General features: G+C 49.6%; 1 protein-coding gene across 1 annotated transcript; it reads right to left on the minus strand.

Annotated features, from left to right (window-relative positions):
* Positions 1 to 402: 402 nt before the first annotated feature.
* Positions 403 to 17542, minus strand: LOC119096917 (ly6/PLAUR domain-containing protein 6B). The gene is made up of 4 exons (XM_037219921.1): positions 17397 to 17542; positions 9770 to 9856; positions 3629 to 3759; positions 403 to 1884 (listed from the first exon to the last, which is right to left on the minus strand). The coding sequence occupies exons 1-4, from the start codon at positions 17485 to 17487 to the stop codon at positions 1693 to 1695; spliced, it is 501 nt and encodes a 166-aa protein (XP_037075816.1). The 5' UTR covers positions 17488 to 17542; the 3' UTR covers positions 403 to 1692.
* Positions 17543 to 18186: the final 644 nt, after the last annotated feature.

The raw sequence follows: 18186 nt of genomic DNA on the forward strand, positions 1-18186 counted from the left end.
AGATCGGAGACGGCTTGACGGTCCGTTCACAGTTCGCTAGTTTGGGGCTTTTCAGGGCGCGTCAACTGCAATCCTCACTCGCGCTCCGTCCGCACAGTGAGCGCTCACTGTGGACTCTCACCATGGTTAGCTGACATCACCAGGTGCGCGGCGGCCTTTCATGCCGTATGTCACGAGACAGGGCGAATGGTGAGCATCTCATGAAGCTTCCAAGAGCACTCTCCGATGATGCAGACGGTCTTGGGGGTGACAGCGAGACTGTATGGCCAGCATTCAGCCAAGTTTTCTGTTGTCGCAACTGCATGCGTAATTAAGGCCGGGTAGTTCGGTTTCAGTTGATATGAGACATCATAGCGTTCGTCTTCACACGGCTGCTGTTTACACACATCGACGTGACTCTTGCTGGGCACGGCAAGCTTTTGCTGGCATGAATGCAACCAGCATCTTAAGACACAGCTGCGGGCGACATGTTTGTCGCGTCCACTTGCCCATTGCATGCTGTTTGCCTTTCACGGCAGACGTCCACATGCTGTAACGTTGCGACAGGCCATTTAGTATGGTTAGTATTTGGGATATTCAATGTACACGGCTCCAGTAAATCGAGGTCATTTCATCAAAATAAGATGACCCACGCACCGAGCACACGGACATATCACACACATGCATTCTGGTGTCATGACCAAACCACTGTTCTCGGGCATTGGGAAACCGGATACCACTGTTCTCGAGCATTAGGAAACCGGATACCACTGTTCTCGGGCATTAGGAAACCGAATGTGTATGATGTACGGGGGACAAGATACATGGTAACATTTATCATGGTGTAAACCTCCCATTCTTGGATCACTCTTGAACCAGTGTCACAAAAAACTGGGGTCTAAACTGCAGTTGTACATTCGCCTTTCCCGGAACTCGCGTATAACGAAGTACACCAATTATTCATGTGATATAATACAACCACCAAAGGAATACTTAAGGCTCAGGCAAAGAGCAATCCCAACAAAACACTACGCTGATAAATAACACAGACACAACACAAGTTACGTTCACGTAAAGCACGAATACGGGAAAGAAAGGTCACGCGACAGATGCCACATTGCTTGAACTCCAAATTCCAAATTATAGGCCACACAGTTGTATATATATGACACATGTCATCATAGCTTATCGAATACAAACAGCGCCAACCGACGGCCAGTATTTACGCCCGTTTGTGACACTGTGTCGGTCACGAGTCGGTGGACAACAGCTTGCACCGTCGGCGCCGCGGGGCTCCGTCCGTGACGCGCTGTGTGACCGGGGAGCCGAGCGTCACTGTTGACACGCCGGCGGCGAGGGGACCGGTGTCACGGAGTGTCTCGCCGTGCCGCCTCGCCGACACAGTGCTGTGGCTGGTGGAAGCCGGCCACCGGCGGCCGTGCGGCTGCAGTCTACGGCTGCGCACAGCGGCCAGGACCCCGTCAACCTGCTCAGCCTGCTCAGCCTGCTCATCCTGCCCGCTCCGACACGAGGTGGGCCGACAGCGCACCGAGGGTCGACACCGCGGCCGGTCCGGACGCGGCCCGATGAGCGCGCTCCTGCCCAGCCGGGCGTCGCCCGCGGGCTGGTCACAGACGTCCGGGGTCGATGCGCGGACCGTGTGAGGCGCCCGCTCGGGACCCCCGTGCCGGGCCGTTACAGGCCTAGGCCGGGTCAGCCGGTGTCGATGAGCGCCAGGCGCAGCGTCGTGAGCAGCACTGCCCGCCTCCAGCGGACGGCGTGACCCGCCCCGGCCGAGGTCACCGCCCGGGTCGGCGCCGTCGGCTTGATGTCCAGCACTGCGTTGGAGTAGTTGGTCGGCACGGGCACATTGCAGAATGAGTCGTCGCAGCAGGAGACGCACGTCTGTGAGAGACGCGACGAGGTGCGACGTGAGGAAACTGGTCACATTGGTCACGTGACACTGGGTGGTACACATGGCACCGCCCAGAACGAGTTGAAGTGAGGAGATCAACCAAATGGTCGGCAGAGTTTGAAGTCACTCGTCCTTACTGCTCGTGCCCCTGCAGTGTTGGCTAGTGTCTCAGCCCACACTTCTGCCCGCCCTCTTTCCTATACAGATCGCTCTTGTAATCCTCCCGCAGCTGAGAGGAATCGATATCATCGCAGTCCATTCTACTCATTGACAATCTGGGAATTGCAACTACAGCTCAACAAAACTCGTGCAAGGTGCGTAAATTAAGCGACCACCGCTGCTTGATGCTTGCACTCCTGATTTTCTCCGCGCCGTTTGGCACCGATAGTTTTTAGTATGCAACCAGTTTTCTCCCTTTATTGTTCTGGGTGTTACGTATCTCCCTCATCGCCCCTTGCCCCGCTCTCTCTCTCCCTGCTCTCCGTCTCTCTCCCCCCCCCCACATACACTCTCTCCCTCTCTCTCCCTCTCTCTCTCTCGCTCTCCCTCTTCTCTCTCTCTCTCTATGCGCACATACATAAAAGACCGTACCTCTCAAACCCAAATTAGCATTGATTCAAATGCTGCATGCTTTTGAAAAGACGTGCTATTATACATTAACGATCTAGAATTGTTTAACGCCAGCAATTTTCAACCTAACGCCTGCACATATGCAGAGTTATTGACCATCGGCTGTAACACGAATGTATTGCAAAATCTAAGACGCTAAGATCTTTAATAAACGAAGCATCTTGAGCTAGCTGGTGGTGCTGTAGTGGGGCACAGGAACAACAGATAGAATTTGCTAAAACTACATTTGCCATCCCATGGACGCGGTACACTTGTTGTTAGTGTCAGGGCTCCTTGCGTCCCGTAACTCTCCTGATGTCAGTGCCCATCCCAGGCTTCCCCGCGTTGGCTAGAAGACTCCGTTCAGTCTGTCTCGAGAATTGCTCCCTTTCGGTCTTAAGACCCACTTGTTCGGTCCTGAAACTCACCATCGGTTGGCCTGAGACTCACACTCGGCACGTCCCGAACTGGCCATCTGTCCATCCTAGACTCACTCCTGTATGTCTCGAGACTCACTATCTGTAGACCCCGAGACTCACGCTCTATAGGTCGCGAGACTCACCCTCTATAGGCTCCGAGATTCACCCTCTATAGGTTCCGAGACTCATCCTCTGTAGGCCCCGAGACTTACCCTCTATAGGTCCCGAGACTCACCCTCTATAGGTCCCGAGACTCACCCTTTGTAGGCCCCGATACTCATCATCTATAGGTCCCGAGACTCACCCTCTATAGGCTCCGAGACTCACCCTCTACAGGCTCCGGGACTCACCTCTTTATGGGTCCCGAGACTCACCCTCTATACTCACCCTCTATAGGATACGACACTCACCCTCTATGGACTCCGAGACTCACCCTCTATAGGTCCCGAGACTCACCCTTTATAGGTCCCGAGACTCACCCTTGGTCGGTTCCGGCTCACCCTTGGTCGGAGCCGAGGTTCGCCTTCTGTCCGTCTGAGACGAACGGCCTGCATATCTCCAAAGGCACACTCGATCTATCCCACGGCTCACCCTCTACCCATTTAAGACTCATCCTCTGTTGATCCCTAAACTCATCCTCGGACGGTCTCCGAAACTCACCTTCGATCCCTTCCTTAACTGACGCTCGGTCGGCACCGAGACTCACCCTCTGCCGGTCCTGCTGCAGACAGCCGACCTGGTCCTCCCGGCACTGGTCGGCCGTCGCGCAGTGTTTGTTCACCACCAGGCTCACTCCTGACCAGTCCATGATGTGCAAGGTGCGACAGAACTCGGTACCTGCCGGCGCCAGACGATCACCATGTCGAGTCACATCGTGACACAGGGATGCAGTTTCCTTTGCCGTGCAGTATGCAACTTAAATGCAGTGATGTGTGGGCCAGAACGCGCGCCTTAATGCATTCACTTCACATCCAATAGGACTAAAGCAGTTCATTCAGCTCTAGCCACGCGCCAATGCTGTTCGCAGTACATCCCCCAGTAAATGCTGAAGTGGCAACGTGGCACAGGGCAGAGTTTGACTTCCCACGAATCCTTTAACGTGGTGTCTACAGTACGGCAAACACGAGACTTAGAGGTCTTAGCTTCACTGCATCGTACCTTCCTTGATTTCGAGCCTTACCGCCATTTCTGGAACATGTGATGAAAGTTTTTCAAGAAACAGGATAGGCGCGGATATATATATATATATATATATATATATATATATATATATACGTATTCTAATCTATTGTTATCTCGTAATGCGAACCTCTGAACACTTCCTGATGGCATAAACAACACGTACTTTCCTACGCTACTGCCCGTTACTGGACATGACATGATTTGGTACGCGTATGAATATTTGACGGAGGACCCCATCTCTTGCACTCATAAGTTAAGACCCGGCCGATTCGGTCGACAGCGCTAGTTTTCTCGAAACCCGTCTAAATAGCTCAAAATTTCGATTTAAAATAGCCACTTCAACGGGAGAAATGTCATTGCGCTCATAGCTTACCACTATGAAATAAGCACTTACAGATTGTATGACTTTTCCCAGCATGGCCTAATAAAATGGCTTCAGTACACCAATTGTCAAAAAAATTCAATAATTGGCATGACAGTTTAGGATTGCCTAATGAGAGAAAAATATATACCCATGTGCGGTCATTGCCACGCGAATTCAGCGAAACGTCCCACGATGGCTTTGACTCCTCCCCTCTTGCTACAATGATGGTAACCATGAAAATGGGCAGGGCACCGGACATAAAACTGAAAAAAAAATGGTGAATTGCAGGCCATAAATAGCATGGGTTTTTGTTAAAGCAAAATTATTTACCTTAAAAGATCCGACACACACAATTTTGTTACAGGACCTGGCTTAAGTGCATAGACTATCACTAAGCACAAAATGTGGCCTGATGAACTACACCGGCCTACTGGGCTCATGCCGGAACCAGATAGGATCAACAACATGACCACACTTAATCTGGCAAGCCAATTTTAAGTTTGCTGACATGGTAACAGCAAAATAATACTGTTTGGAACTCATACACTTCCGTCACAATGTTTTCTCTGCTTATAATGCAGCTGAACCTGACCACTTCTACACTTCCAAAGCTAGGCGGAGACGTATGGCTAGTGTAGATGTTCGATGTTACTGTATTACTGCTATTACTATACTATTTGTTATTATATTGGTATAATATACTGGTCACTTTACTGGTTACCATACTATAATGGTTATGTACTGGTTACTTTACTACTATATTACTGGTTACTATACGCTACTATATTACTGGTACCCATACAATTTAAAGGATACAAGAAAACGTTCCTTTAAGGTTTAATGCCATCAACTGTTCTTATTTTATATGAAATGAAAACCTCTGATTGTTGTCTTCGACAAGATGATGTGACACTGGTTGCAAGTTTTTTTCTTCTGTAAATATCATGCATCGTTCCGCAACCGGTGCAAAAGAGGTTCTCGAATGCTCTCAGGACGTTTGTTCCTTACATTTTCAGGTCTCGCTACATTGATATAAACATTTCATTCAAACTAGGAATATGATGATATGGCGACGACCTGAGTACAATCCACCAATCCAGATTTGGTGGATTGAGCTCCTAGCTCATCCACATATGGATGCACATGTTTGTATTGCGCAATGTAAGATGTCTTCATGGGTGTCAAAAGGCAGCCCCTCCTCTGAAATCTGAACCACACTTCTAATGACGAGTGTCTTATCATTGCATAACCTCAGCCACATATGAGTCATGCTGTGTTTGGAAAGATGCAGACTCAAGTGTGCCATTCTGTTGGTGTTACTTGGTGCTGGCTGTTACCCTTGATATCACTGAGCGCAACTAGTTCTTTTTACACCAGAAGTACTACAACTATGAGCGCTAGATATCTTAAAATGTTTTTTTTTTGAAGCATTGTGTACCCTCTTCACAGGAACTGGAAAAGGGCAAACAGCCCAGCAAGTGGGCGGATGAGGTCTCCTGTCAAGGTAGCAGGTGGGCACGGATATGCCCACGCGGATGTGGGGTGGCAACGGCAGCGCCCATTTTGCTCGCGAAGGCCATGGCATCGCCTGGTCTTGTCCTGGATCTGCGAATGCCCTGACTTTGACATAGTTTCCCGTACCGGAAGATCCGGCTGTCCTTGACCTCAGCCGCACTCCACATTACTGCGAGACGACACGCATTTCAGGCATTATATCAGCGCCGCCCTGCCGTGATGGTTCCTGCTGATGTTGCGCGAAAGCTTACGACCATCAAGGTGTCATGCAACTGACACAATCTGGCAGTGACACAAGGCTTGGGAATTCCAGAAATCCCAACAACCCGCCACATGTGATACGGCCACATCAGGCAGGACAACTAATCGAGGCAAGCTGCCATAGCTAACACGAGCTGGAAGTCATTGCTTTCAAAAAGCCTTGAATTGTTAAGATTGTTTGGTGTATTTTTAGCACCGCAAAACGTAGCATAGCCTCAAAAATACAAGCGCAACAAATCGATGACACTCAAACGTGATGCATTGCAAGGAGCGCTGTCTGTCATACAGATCCTCCAGCTAACTTTGTTCTGAAACAAGAAAAATATCCTGAAAGCAGCTTTTTAACCTCACACACAGAACGACGCACATATCACTCTGTAAAGCTCTGTCCACCTGGTGGCGGGGTGACGTCTCGGCGTGCCAATAGTGCAGTGGTTAAACTGCGCGACTGGAAAACCAGAGGTGCGGGGTTCGATTCCCCTCTTTCCGAGGCAGGAGGCAGGCGTTGCCAGATAGCCACAGCAGCTGAGCGCGTCGTAAGGCCCCAATGACGACGAAGTCGTAGTCACGCATTGATGTTTAATGTGATAATAAATACAGAGCCCTTTCACGCCGTTGCCACCACCGCAATTCACACATAGAACCCATGTCGTTAATGCCAAGACTTACAAAAATACGGTAATGTGGATAAAACAACCCGTAGAAGATACCATATCGTTTTATGCATGCCAATTAAGTATCTGTTTGCGGAGATCCTTTTACAGCGGATAGCCTACCAAAACACTTTTTTGGCGGGAGCGCCAAATAGGTAAATAATTGCGGTATATTCTTGCGATTGCGTACTTGCTAAGTGCCTTGCGATGAACATAACGCATGTGAATAAACAATACTAAAAACCGTATTCATCGTAGAATAGCCGGGAAAATGGATATATATATATACATATATATATATATATATATATATGTATATACACTTCGGCTAAGTGCCCTCATCAAAACAGTAGTAAAATAGTAGTAAATTCAAAATTGTCAAGTGCCAAACTTGGCAATTTCAAACAGTGCTGCTAATAGTCGTTTCGATGGAGACAAGGAACCGAAATATCAATATACAGTCTCCATTCTTCTGGCTAATTTACCGGGAAAAAAGCGATTAGTACTGTCTTACTTATGTGATTTATTGATGCCTGTACATTTGCTAGAAGAAGCAATTGAGCTGTCACAATTCTGTAAAATTTTGACATTCACAAAATGCATACGGTAAGCGAGTACAGAATGGTTATACGTTGATGACAGCTGCAGCATATTAGCCAATGACTTTAAGACCTAGGACAAAGGGAGAGGCGCCAAAATTTATGGTGTTTACAATTTGTTGGAGTTGAAAAGTCACTATCATATTGGAATACGGCTGGTATGGCGTTCTTACAGGAGCGGTCCGTTCTGTTACTGTCACGATAGCACGGCTAGCCAAACACCATCAGAAAGCACAGCTGGTCTGACGTCATGAGCTGGATATGGTCGGTCTGACGTCATCAGCGGAGTGCGGTAGGTCTGATGTCATAAGCGGATTGCAGTAGGTATGGCGTCATGAGTGGAGTACGGCCGGTCTGACATCATAAGCGAAGAACCGCCCGTCTGACGTATGAACAGAGTACGGTCGGTCTGACGTCATGAGCGGGGTACTGCCAGTCTGACGTCATCAGCAGAGCACAGCTGATCTGAGCACATTAGCAGAACATGGCAGGTCGGACACCATTAATAAAGCACGGCAGACGACACACTATCAGCAAAGTACCGTCGGTCTGACGTCATGGGCCGGACACAGCTGATTTGTCGTCATTATTAAAGCACGGCCGGTCTGATGTCATTAGCCGAGCGCGGCTGTCTTGACGTGAACGGTGCAGCACAACTCATCTGACGTCGTTAGTGGAGCCCGGCTAGAGTGATGTCATTAGCAGGGCTCGGCCGTTATGACGTCATTAGCGAAGCGCGACCAGTTCGGCATCACTAACGGGGCGCGGCCAACCGAGCCGCTCGCCGGAGCGGGCCACTGTGGTGAAGCGGACGCGCCGCTGCAGCCCCTCTGGGAAGCGCCGCGCGAGCCGCGCTGGGCGCCAGGAAACCCATCAGCGCGAGTGGGCGCCGAGGGACGCAGACATGGCTGATACACTGCGAGACGAGAACGGGCTGAGAAACGGCCGAGCCTGCGGGCCCAGTCACGTGCGACCATACGCCCTGCGGCTGATCCTTCGCTGGGCACGGCGGGCAGAATTCGGGATAATAGGGCAGCCGGGCGGCACGCAGGTGCAGCTGTCGTTCTCGTGATCAGAGGCCAGTTGTATGAAGGAAAATCCCGTCGGCGACGAGAACCAATAGCTGCGACGCAGAAAAGACGATGCAAGGGAAATCGGATGGAAGGAGTTAAAAGCACTGGCGTCGGTTCCGTCTTTTGTCCCCCGTTCTACCGAGACCGTATGAAGGTAGAGGCGCTCCGCGGCTCTTTTCTTACAGCGAGGTTAACGCTCTATGCACTGGAGGTGACATTTTACCATTGCATGGAGTGAAGTGGTTATCAACTTCTTTAAGATAGTGCGAAATCTAATTATATATTTAGTAAACATACCACTTACAATTAAGAACAAGGTTCTTACTTTCTCTCATAAATTATCCCAAAAGTGATTCAAACGCCGAAGCATGACGAAAGTAAAAAGTAAAAATGGAAAAGAAAAATAAACTTAAGTAATGCAACGGAAGTAATACGAAGATACAATAGGAAAAGGAGAGGAAAAACGTAATACTGATACGGAAACATAACGAAAGGAATGCGAAGATGTGAAGCTTTCAGCAATAGTATAACCTTATATAGGGAGCGCCCACCACTGGCACATAGACGCTGGTCCGGTGATATGCACTCCGCGCTGGATCTGTCCAAAGCCTTGACTGTGTCAGCACGATATCTTCCTGTCGAAGATTGTGTGGCACGGGATTTCATTATGCTGCATGACCAGATTTCTTGCTGCTAAAACGGTGACAACTAGAGTGCATGCTCCATATGTGAAGATATTAAAATAAGAATCAGGTATGATGAAATAGGCTCATTTACAAAGATTGGTATGGTGTTAAGTGAAAAGGACTGCTCTAGACAACAAAATTTGTCTTATCGCAAACACGCTGTTGACTACGTCTTTCTTAAATGACGTCATCGTACCTTGCACAACAAGGATTCAGAACTAAATGGCGTCTGTGACATCCGGAAATGGTGCGCCCGAACACCAGATATGAACAACTCAACAACCCGACCCTTCTTGGCCTTGACCGTCGCATGGGAAAAGGAATGGCAGGACCTGAATGACGTTATCATCGCTTCGTGAAGGCCTAGATGACCTTGAAATAGCCCACACATCTTCGCGGGCGTGTAGCTCAGAAACTATAGGGGGTAGTCTTAAGCATGGCAAGGTTGGGAGCTGCATCGAATGATCTTCAAGACGGCTGTTTCGGTTCACGCGCGTTTGACGAGGCCACTCACCAGCGGGACACGGAGTGTCAATGGCGAACCTGTTGCAGATGAAATTGCTCTGAACGTTTTCACAGAAGATGCACGAGAGGCCATTCACTGAAAAGAAACAGACAGGCATCACTGTATAATGTGATCATGGCGGCAAACTGACTCTCGTGCCACTTTTAACGGAAATCGTTGAATTTTTGGCTCGATCGCTTTGAGTATGAAGGGTCGAGACCAGTCGTCAACGTCATTATCCCATGTTTAGGCTGAAGTGCTATGGGTAAGTTTCATTAGGGCCTTTTCATGCATGTAAGGCTGTAAATAGCTCCAGACTATCAAAAGATGCCTCATCCAATCATACCCGGAAATGCTTCATGTGCGGTCCTTGACCCAAGCTGAATAACGAAGGTCATCTACCCGCTAAAAGACCTCGTAATATCTGCCAGCAAGCTGGATTGCGGGAAACACATGTTTCAGGAGAGACAGAGATCATGCACTTAACCAAGTGCTCCCGATGTGGCCCATTCTTTTGATTAGTTAGCTGAAGCACTTGCTTCAACTATAGTTTTACGTTATAAACATTTTACTATCTGTTTCAACGCGTTTCTCGTCAATAATTTCTTTTCGTATATGTGCACTTTGAGCAGGAATGTAGTTTCCTATTCAGTTGAACGCTCTAACACCCTACTCCCCAACATGGGGTCCAGCCCAGGGGTGCAGTTACCTATACCATTGGGTGGGGGGGGGGTGGCTAACCCCTTCCTAAATTGGGCTCCAGCTCTCCGCGCTTTGAGATGAAAGTCGGCACAACTTTTTGTTGGCATATTTCAGTGTTACGCCGGGTCATTCCTTCCTATTCAAAATCCCCTCAAACATTTTGTGAAACTACGCCCCCGTTCCAGCCCCCGACATTGAGAAGCAAATGGGCCAAATCTAGATTGGACTAAATAATGCAACTTCAGGCTACACATCAACTTAACACAATGGTTATCGATGGGCTGTCAGGACTCGGAGCGCAAGACGTTGCCATGTGCGCGACCCGTGAAGGACGGCAGGCACGTGCGGGTAATTCATACGCACTCTGGAAGATTGTCTTGGCTTTGACGTCGAAGTGGATGGTTCCCAGCTCACCGCCACGGTTCCTGACGCAGTGAGCCGACCGCGCCCGGTCACCCGATGCCGGTCGGTCGGCTCACAGCGGGCCGCCGCGCGTGACCCGTCAATGCTCAAATTCCATTTGAGACCGATCTAGAAGAAATCCCGTCATGTGTTTAAGCCTGAACGCCAGTTACTTGTTCTGTGCATTATTTTAAAGAAAATCGAAGGCATCATATCTTTCAGAAAATCAGGTCAAAGCTTAATCCAGACCACTAAATGATCCTTACCTACATTAGATGTTATATTTACCCATGTTGCAGATCAATATATGTATTTGTATTTTTGATGCACTTTTCCTAGGCATAAGACTCCGCGGGCTGTTTTTTTCTAGAGCCGTTTCAAAGCAGGACTCGTGACGTCACCGCGTGCTTCCATCTGCTCCCAGTTCCTTATCGGTGCGCCGTACGACTCTAAAACTTGCAGAATCGTGTTTTGGCCGTATGGCTCCCTCATAAACGTGTTTTCGTCTCATTTTAAGGGAATGCCGCGTTATCCTCCGGTCGATTTTCCGTGGAATGGCCTAGCTTGGAAGTGTGAGACAGCCGGCAGCCTATGACAGCCACACGGCATCCAAATACCCCATTACCAACAGCGCCACCAGCCTGTCGGCGACGGACATCATGCACAAACACTGCATCACCTTATTATAGCGTCAGTGCTTAAGACCTCATGAAATTTCTCGATTGGTGGTGGATTGTCTGTAACTGTGGCAAGCAGATTTTATGTTCTATATGACACTAATTGCTAGCATATGATTATTGTAACTGGATGGTAAATTATCAAAAAATGATAAAAACATGCAACAAAAACACAGGCAGTAGGAGATGGGGGGTGGGGGGGGGGGGGAAGCAACAGTCACTGCACGACTTCCGTCACAGTTGCGGGAGATGCACTCGCGTCACTGCACGAGCATTGGCTTACAGATACCCTGCTACACTCCTCCGCCTTTTGACACTCATGCGTTGGGCAAATCGCCGCAACGTCATTCCGATTTCGATCTGGTATTTCAGCGAGTAAAATCAGGTCGGATCGACTTGGATGTCGTGCAAATAATGTCAAACGCAGCTAAAAAAATAGTGCAAGCACCAATCGTCCATACAACGCCACAGCTTTTTTCATGCACTAGTTTAAGCTTTCAATCCCGTCGTTAAAAAGGCGTGCAAGCGTTTGTACCTATTTCTGATGTGAGCTATGATATCGACCGGCCTTGGACCTACCAAGAACTGCCAAAAGTCATCAGTAAGATGATTGAATTTGAAAATATTAACCTTTTTTGGTGACAGTGATGACGGTGATGAGAAGCACGCTAATATGCTGTGTTGGTACTTACCACTGTAAACGGGGTTACGCATCCATGAAGTGTTCGTGGCCCGACAAACCGCAGTTAGACCATACTTCACATAAACGCAGTGCATTTCCGACCCGCTTTCGTTCTTTGAGATTTGTACATTTCCTATGTCAATCCAATTGCGAGATGAAAGAGCTGTGACATCGCAATTTTTCAAAATTACTCCGCCTGATTCAACAGTATGTCTTCAAGTGTCATGAGAGCATTATAGTACAACTTTAAAAAGCCATGCTACTTGTTGCTGAAACTTTAGCGCGGTATGATCTGCTGCTGCAATGGTCGGTGTGGGGCCAGTGTTTCAAAAGTGTCACTGGCCGGCCAGCCTACTGAAGCGACTTAATTTCCGATTAATTGACATCAGACTCGCCTGCCCTGCGCCTTTGGTTTTAATAATCCGCTTTTTCCCATGACCTCAGAGATTCACCATGGTGCGGTAGCAGAACAAACGACGCGGGTACAGCCTATTGCGTTGCATCCAATGTCCGATAACATCGCCGGAGATATCTCAAACAATGAATGTCCAACGATTTGGCCGCAAATAGACCTTCATTTGGAGCACTTGACCTAGCTTGACACTGGACGGATTGGCCTAATTGATTTTCAGAGAATGGCATCACCATGAATCATGCTAGATTTAAACATCATGCACATGGTTGCAAAGTTGGTTGTAGAAGAACTCGGTACGAGGTACGGGGGGGGGGGGTAAAGGTTAAGACCGGTGAGATCGGATCTCAGTCTGCTTATCTGTAAACGAATCGAGTCACTTGAATTGACGTCCCGAATAATCATGAACTTGGAATCGATTTCGGGATCTGGGGACCCAGAGTCACGCTTCACAACGGCTAATCTAGGATGATTCGCTGGCATAAATGATATCGCTGGAAGATGTTCTATACCGGGTGATGCAAAGGCACTATAAACATGATGTATATGAATGTATATTTTCATGGGAAATCAATGTACTTCATCTCGGCAGAACTTTTGCGGAGGGTGTTTAAATATACTAAAGGCGATATATGAATGTCTGTATTTTCAGCTTTGTTTACGTCTCATGTTTATGTTTCATCAATAACGCTTATTGCCACCAATATCTCTCATCATCAAAGACATTCCAAACATCCATTGCGAGCAAGCCGAGATGAAGGAGAACCAAGCCGACCGAACACCGGTTTCGGAGCGTCAGGTCCGGGGAGGGCCGACACAGTACAGAGTGGGGTCGAAACAAAACAATGAAGTGTAGTCGGGCGTGAGCACAATCAACGCGGAGCGGAGCGAGGAGAGTGCGGACTCGGCGCAGAGTGGAGCCTTCAGAGCGGAGGCAACCAAGCGCAGCGAAGCTCTGCAGAGTGGCGGGCACGAGGCGTCGGCACGGCTGGGATATTTATCGCCCTTTTCGGACTATTACCTTCGCCGATGACCCTACTGTGTGCACTATAGATCGGCGTTGGTGACGTTATGGTGGGCAGTACGTTTCGGCACCGGCTGCGGCCGTCAGGCGGTGTTGGCTGGTCACGAAGAAAACCGCAGAATGTTTTGAAAATGAAAAAAAAAAACAAAAAAATGTGTATGAACCTACGGAAAGGTTCTTTCTGGCAGCTTTGCGATTCGAACCGCGATATCGAGATTTACAGACTGACGCTCCACTGATAAGAACCCCGAAAAGAACAATCATCTTCGCCCATAAACCTCGGTGGAGAGCTATAGACTTTGGCAGCACCTTGAAGGAGGTTTAAAACGTCAGTCTCAATGGGCAAGGCTGTGGGTTCGGATCTGGAAGCTGCCGGAAGCTTTCGGAGCTAGACATAGAGAGGAAAACAATTCGAATCATTGCTCCATCAGAGCCGAGCTGCTCCCACGCCTTCGGCAGCAAACGGCGGCGGCTGCGATCGCAGAGCGGCGCGGCGCCCGTTGGCTGGGTGATATACGGCCGGACCGGCCAGACCACGGTTGACACCGGCGACAAATCGGTCAAATCAATACCAAAAGCCGAGTCGACTGCCGCACCACCGCCGCCACCAGCTCGGCATGATTCGGGATTTTACGACTTGGCTCGTGCATTTCACATGCCGAATGGGTGGGCATAATACAGTAGCAGTGGTCGGTGGCAGCGCGCAGCAGCTGGGTCAGGGACAGCCTCCGTGCGGCGGCGGCCAGCTATCAGCCATTGGTTCGTCCCTGGAGCAGCGCACCTGGCTCAACATCAGAGCACCTGGGAATCTACCCTGTCCCAGAACAGCTCTTATAAACGAATTGCAAATACAGCCATCCGCCGCAGTGCATGCTGGTGCATTTTTTTTTTTTTTAACGGGACGCGCCGCGCGTCGTTCCGACCCTTCTATGGAATGCCAGTGACCGCAATAGCCGTATTAGCGCTCGGGGGCATGGCGCAACTGGGATTCGAACCTGGCCTCCGACGTGGAAGTCCCGCGCTAGAATCATTCGGCCGTTACGCCCCCATGACGGTGTGGTAACAGCCGGTTCAGGCCGGGCTGAGTACGATTCAAGGGTGCGTTAGAATTTCTACAGCACGTCCAGCTCTCGAGCGAGAACTTATAACAGGCGGGCAAACTGCTCGAAAGGTGGTTCATCTGAAAGTCGGGCAGTAATCCATAGTTCTGCTCGATAAATAACCAGCTTAGCGGTGAATGCTTCAGATTTGTTACTTTTGACATCGCAGTGAAGTGTTCTGAATATTCATAATAGACCACTACAGGGAGAATGTCTGAAGAAATCAGTTCGACTAGGTTGCGTGGCGTCCAACTGCAGAAGCTAGCATAGCCCCCTGAGGGGGAGACAGAGTTGGTTTAACTTAAATGAGAGGTGCCCGAGTGTCGGGCCTCTATAGACCACTGCGGGAAAGGCGTGTCCGTTTGGTTTAGTTAGCGATTATTTCACTATGGTGTTCCGTCGGGGGGCATCCCCAACGGGAACCATGGACCACTGCCAAGATAGGGGCCAATAGTAACAAGCGAGCTTATTTTATCTTATGCTTGCTTCAGTATCTTTAAATGCGGAACCTTCCATTTGCAGGGAGTGTTCTCACTTGTAGTACTTCAAACTCGCCGAGAGATGGCAGTGGCAGTGGTGCAAGTGTTCGCCAAACCAAACATCGTTATGAACTAGTGTTTGAACTTTTTCTCGCGGTGTCCCTGTATATTTTCCCGTGAGTTCTATCTGTGTACCTGTATTCACATACTCGGTTGTGTGGTTTTTCTTAAGCAATTCGATTACATGTCTTAGTTCGGGAATATGTTGTGTTCAATTGTGTTCGCCTTATTATCCTAAGTAGCCCAAATCGTGATCCGTGAGTGAAACTAGCGGAGCTTGTTCAATACTGGTTGAAAGCCAGTTTACATCTTTATTGGAGATAGTGCTCACGGACCTCAGGTCTGAATTGTTCGGCACTAATATTCTTCCTGGCATTAAACGCCGGCCCATTGTATGAGCGAGGTTTAAATGGCGTTGCTATGGCGTGACACATGCCTGAATGGCCTCGAAATGGTCTGCCAGAAACAGCCTGTGCATGTTTACGGGCATATGGCTCATAAGCTAGAGGGCTTTAGGTATTAAGATGGGCAGGACTGTGAACTGTACCGAATGTTCTTCAAAAGTACTTCTTCAGTTTAAGACCCCATCAGGATCAAGAGATCGCCCGGCTCCTAAAATATATCTTAGAACATCTTCGATGGTTGTTATCCAGCCCTGTCGAAACTTTTGGAAGCGACGACATGTTCTCGATTGAAAACCAGAACTACCTAAGTTGCAAAGGTCTCAAAAAGCATGCCTCCGCAAAATACATGTCCATGTGGTCTTTGAGTGAGGTGGATGGTCTGTCTTCTAAGTATTGGGTGTTAAGAACCACTGCACGGGAAGAGAGTCTCTGTTTGGCTTGGTCGAGGGTCACCACATGAGAAGAGTTCATATGTCTGCTATTGGTCCGGATTGGATAAGGGTCACCCGCCTGCCGGGAATTCCAACTCGATGCTCCCACTTGGCCGGAGAGTCCGTCATCGAATGGCCCGCCCGGCTGCTCATTCAGCGACTCGTCTGTCCGGTGACTTATTTATGGACTCGCCCACCCGGTGACTCGTTCAGCGACTCGCCCGCCTGGTGACTCGCTCAGCGACTCGCCCGTCCGGAGACTCGCTCAGCGTCTATAAAGCGGTTTTGCATTCTACCTGTCCGGGATTTGGAAGTACCTTGAAGACGCTTGGGAAACATATCGTCAGAGTAAAAAAAAGTCCTGGTTCGGATGGTCGGCACACTCTTCTCCCGTCTGTCATGAGCAGATGCACCTTTCATAAATATATGTCTAGACGGAGAAAGAAATACGACGTGAGGAAATTAAGATTTCTTGTTACAAAGTCCGCAGGGTATTTCGACAAATGGGTGACTGACTTGAATCAGAAAAGGGGTCCATGGCAGGGAGTGACACGCGTTCACTGCTCTCGCTCGCTCATCGAATCTCGTAATATCACGTATACCTCATCGACCACCAGTAGCCCCCGTAAAATGTCCGCACGGTGCGCTTTTGTTTTGATGAGGCTGGCTTTTACAACTTGTCTCATCAGTGTTTAGTATTTCGTGTGGCGTTGTATTTAACTTACATCCCATGTGACATGACTGGGATCAAATACTAAGCCACTTGTTGAGATGATACCTTAATTAATTCACTTGACTTGAGTGACACGGGCCGGATGGAGCATCACTAGCCTGAAGTTGGTGTATGATGGTAGACCTGACTGGGCATAGGTCGCTGACCTGACTTGGCACACGTTGCTGACCTGACTGAGCGTAGGCCGCTGACCTGGACCAGGCGTGTCATCACTGACGCCAACGGGCAGTGGAGTGACTGAACTAAGCTGTATTCAGGTTACCGACCTGTGCCGCGCGAAAGGTCACCTAGCAGGGTTGAGCACCGGGCTGTCTCTTCTTTAAAACAGAGAAGGCGGCGCACGCCGTCGCGTACCCTTCATAGAGCGCTAGCGACCGCAGAAATGGTATTAATGCTTAGGGACCATGGTTCTGCCGGCATTCGAACCCGGGCACCCCACATGGGAACCGAGGGCGCTTCCACTCGACGATGACGCCCTCGGGTTGCAGTCAGTGGGCTCCCTGACCTACAGCTGGTACGTGATCACTGACCTGGACCAGCGGTGGGGTCATCGGACCGGTGGGCGTGGTGCGGTCGCGGCCCGACCACCACCAGCAGCAGCAGCAGCAGCAGTCGCCACATGGCTCATCGCTCGGGCGTCAGAGCGGCCCATTCACTGGTCCCGTCAGGCAACGCCGGCGCTGCCGTCACGCCGCCACAGGTCACGGCGCGGTGGGTCACAGCGGGTCACAGCAGGTCTCGCTGGGTCACAGCACGCCAGGATTGGAGGTACACGCCGCCGCAGGTCACGTCAAGGTGCGCCGAGGCGCTGGGTCACAGCAGGTCACGCTGGGCCACAGCGCACTGAGACCGGAGACCGGACGCGTCACGGTAAGCCGAGGCTGGAGGTACATCATGGCACGGAGTTGCCGGGAATACGGTTCGTCACAGCATAGCCAGGCCGGAGCCTAACTTATTATAGGGTCCGATCGGGAACTACACAAAAACGACTGATATTTTTTACCATCACAAGGCTTCATGCCCTTTGCATGTGAAGCCATAAGTTGTAGCTCCCTCAAATTAACCTTGCAGTTAGCTGCGCAAAAATCCAAATGCTGATTTGGCGGAGGGAGCATCCTACCTCCTCCCCACAGCCGCCCGTCCCGCTCAGTGATCCGGACACTCATAGCCTCATGGCGAATGCGGCTAAGCCACGTAAGCGGGCACGGACTTCAATTACGAATTGATCAACATTGCAAGAAGAGCACTGGTGTCCGAACTGCTGCCTGCGCTATGAAAGACGGCGTGCAATCTTGGGAGTGAAGCTCATTTAAGTCCCTG

Source organism: Pollicipes pollicipes, unplaced genomic scaffold, assembly GCF_011947565.3.
Source record: "Pollicipes pollicipes isolate AB1234 unplaced genomic scaffold, Ppol_2.1 Scaffold_4295;HRSCAF=5057_pilon_pilon_pilon, whole genome shotgun sequence".
In the NCBI taxonomy this organism is placed as follows: Eukaryota; Metazoa; Arthropoda; class Thecostraca; order Pollicipedomorpha; family Pollicipedidae; genus Pollicipes; species Pollicipes pollicipes.

Coding starts and splice junctions, on each gene's coding strand:
- LOC119096917 (XM_037219921.1), bottom strand. CDS start 17,487: ATGTGGCGACTGCTGCTGCTGCTGCTGCTGGTGGTGGTCGGGCCGCGA. Junction 9,857..17,396: donor TGACCCCACCGCTGGTCCAG/GTCAGTGATCAC, acceptor GTTTCTTTTCAG/TGAATGGCCTCTCGTGCATC. Junction 3,760..9,769: donor TGACACTCCGTGTCCCGCTG/GTGAGTGGCCTC, acceptor TGGCGCCGGCAG/GTACCGAGTTCTGTCGCACC.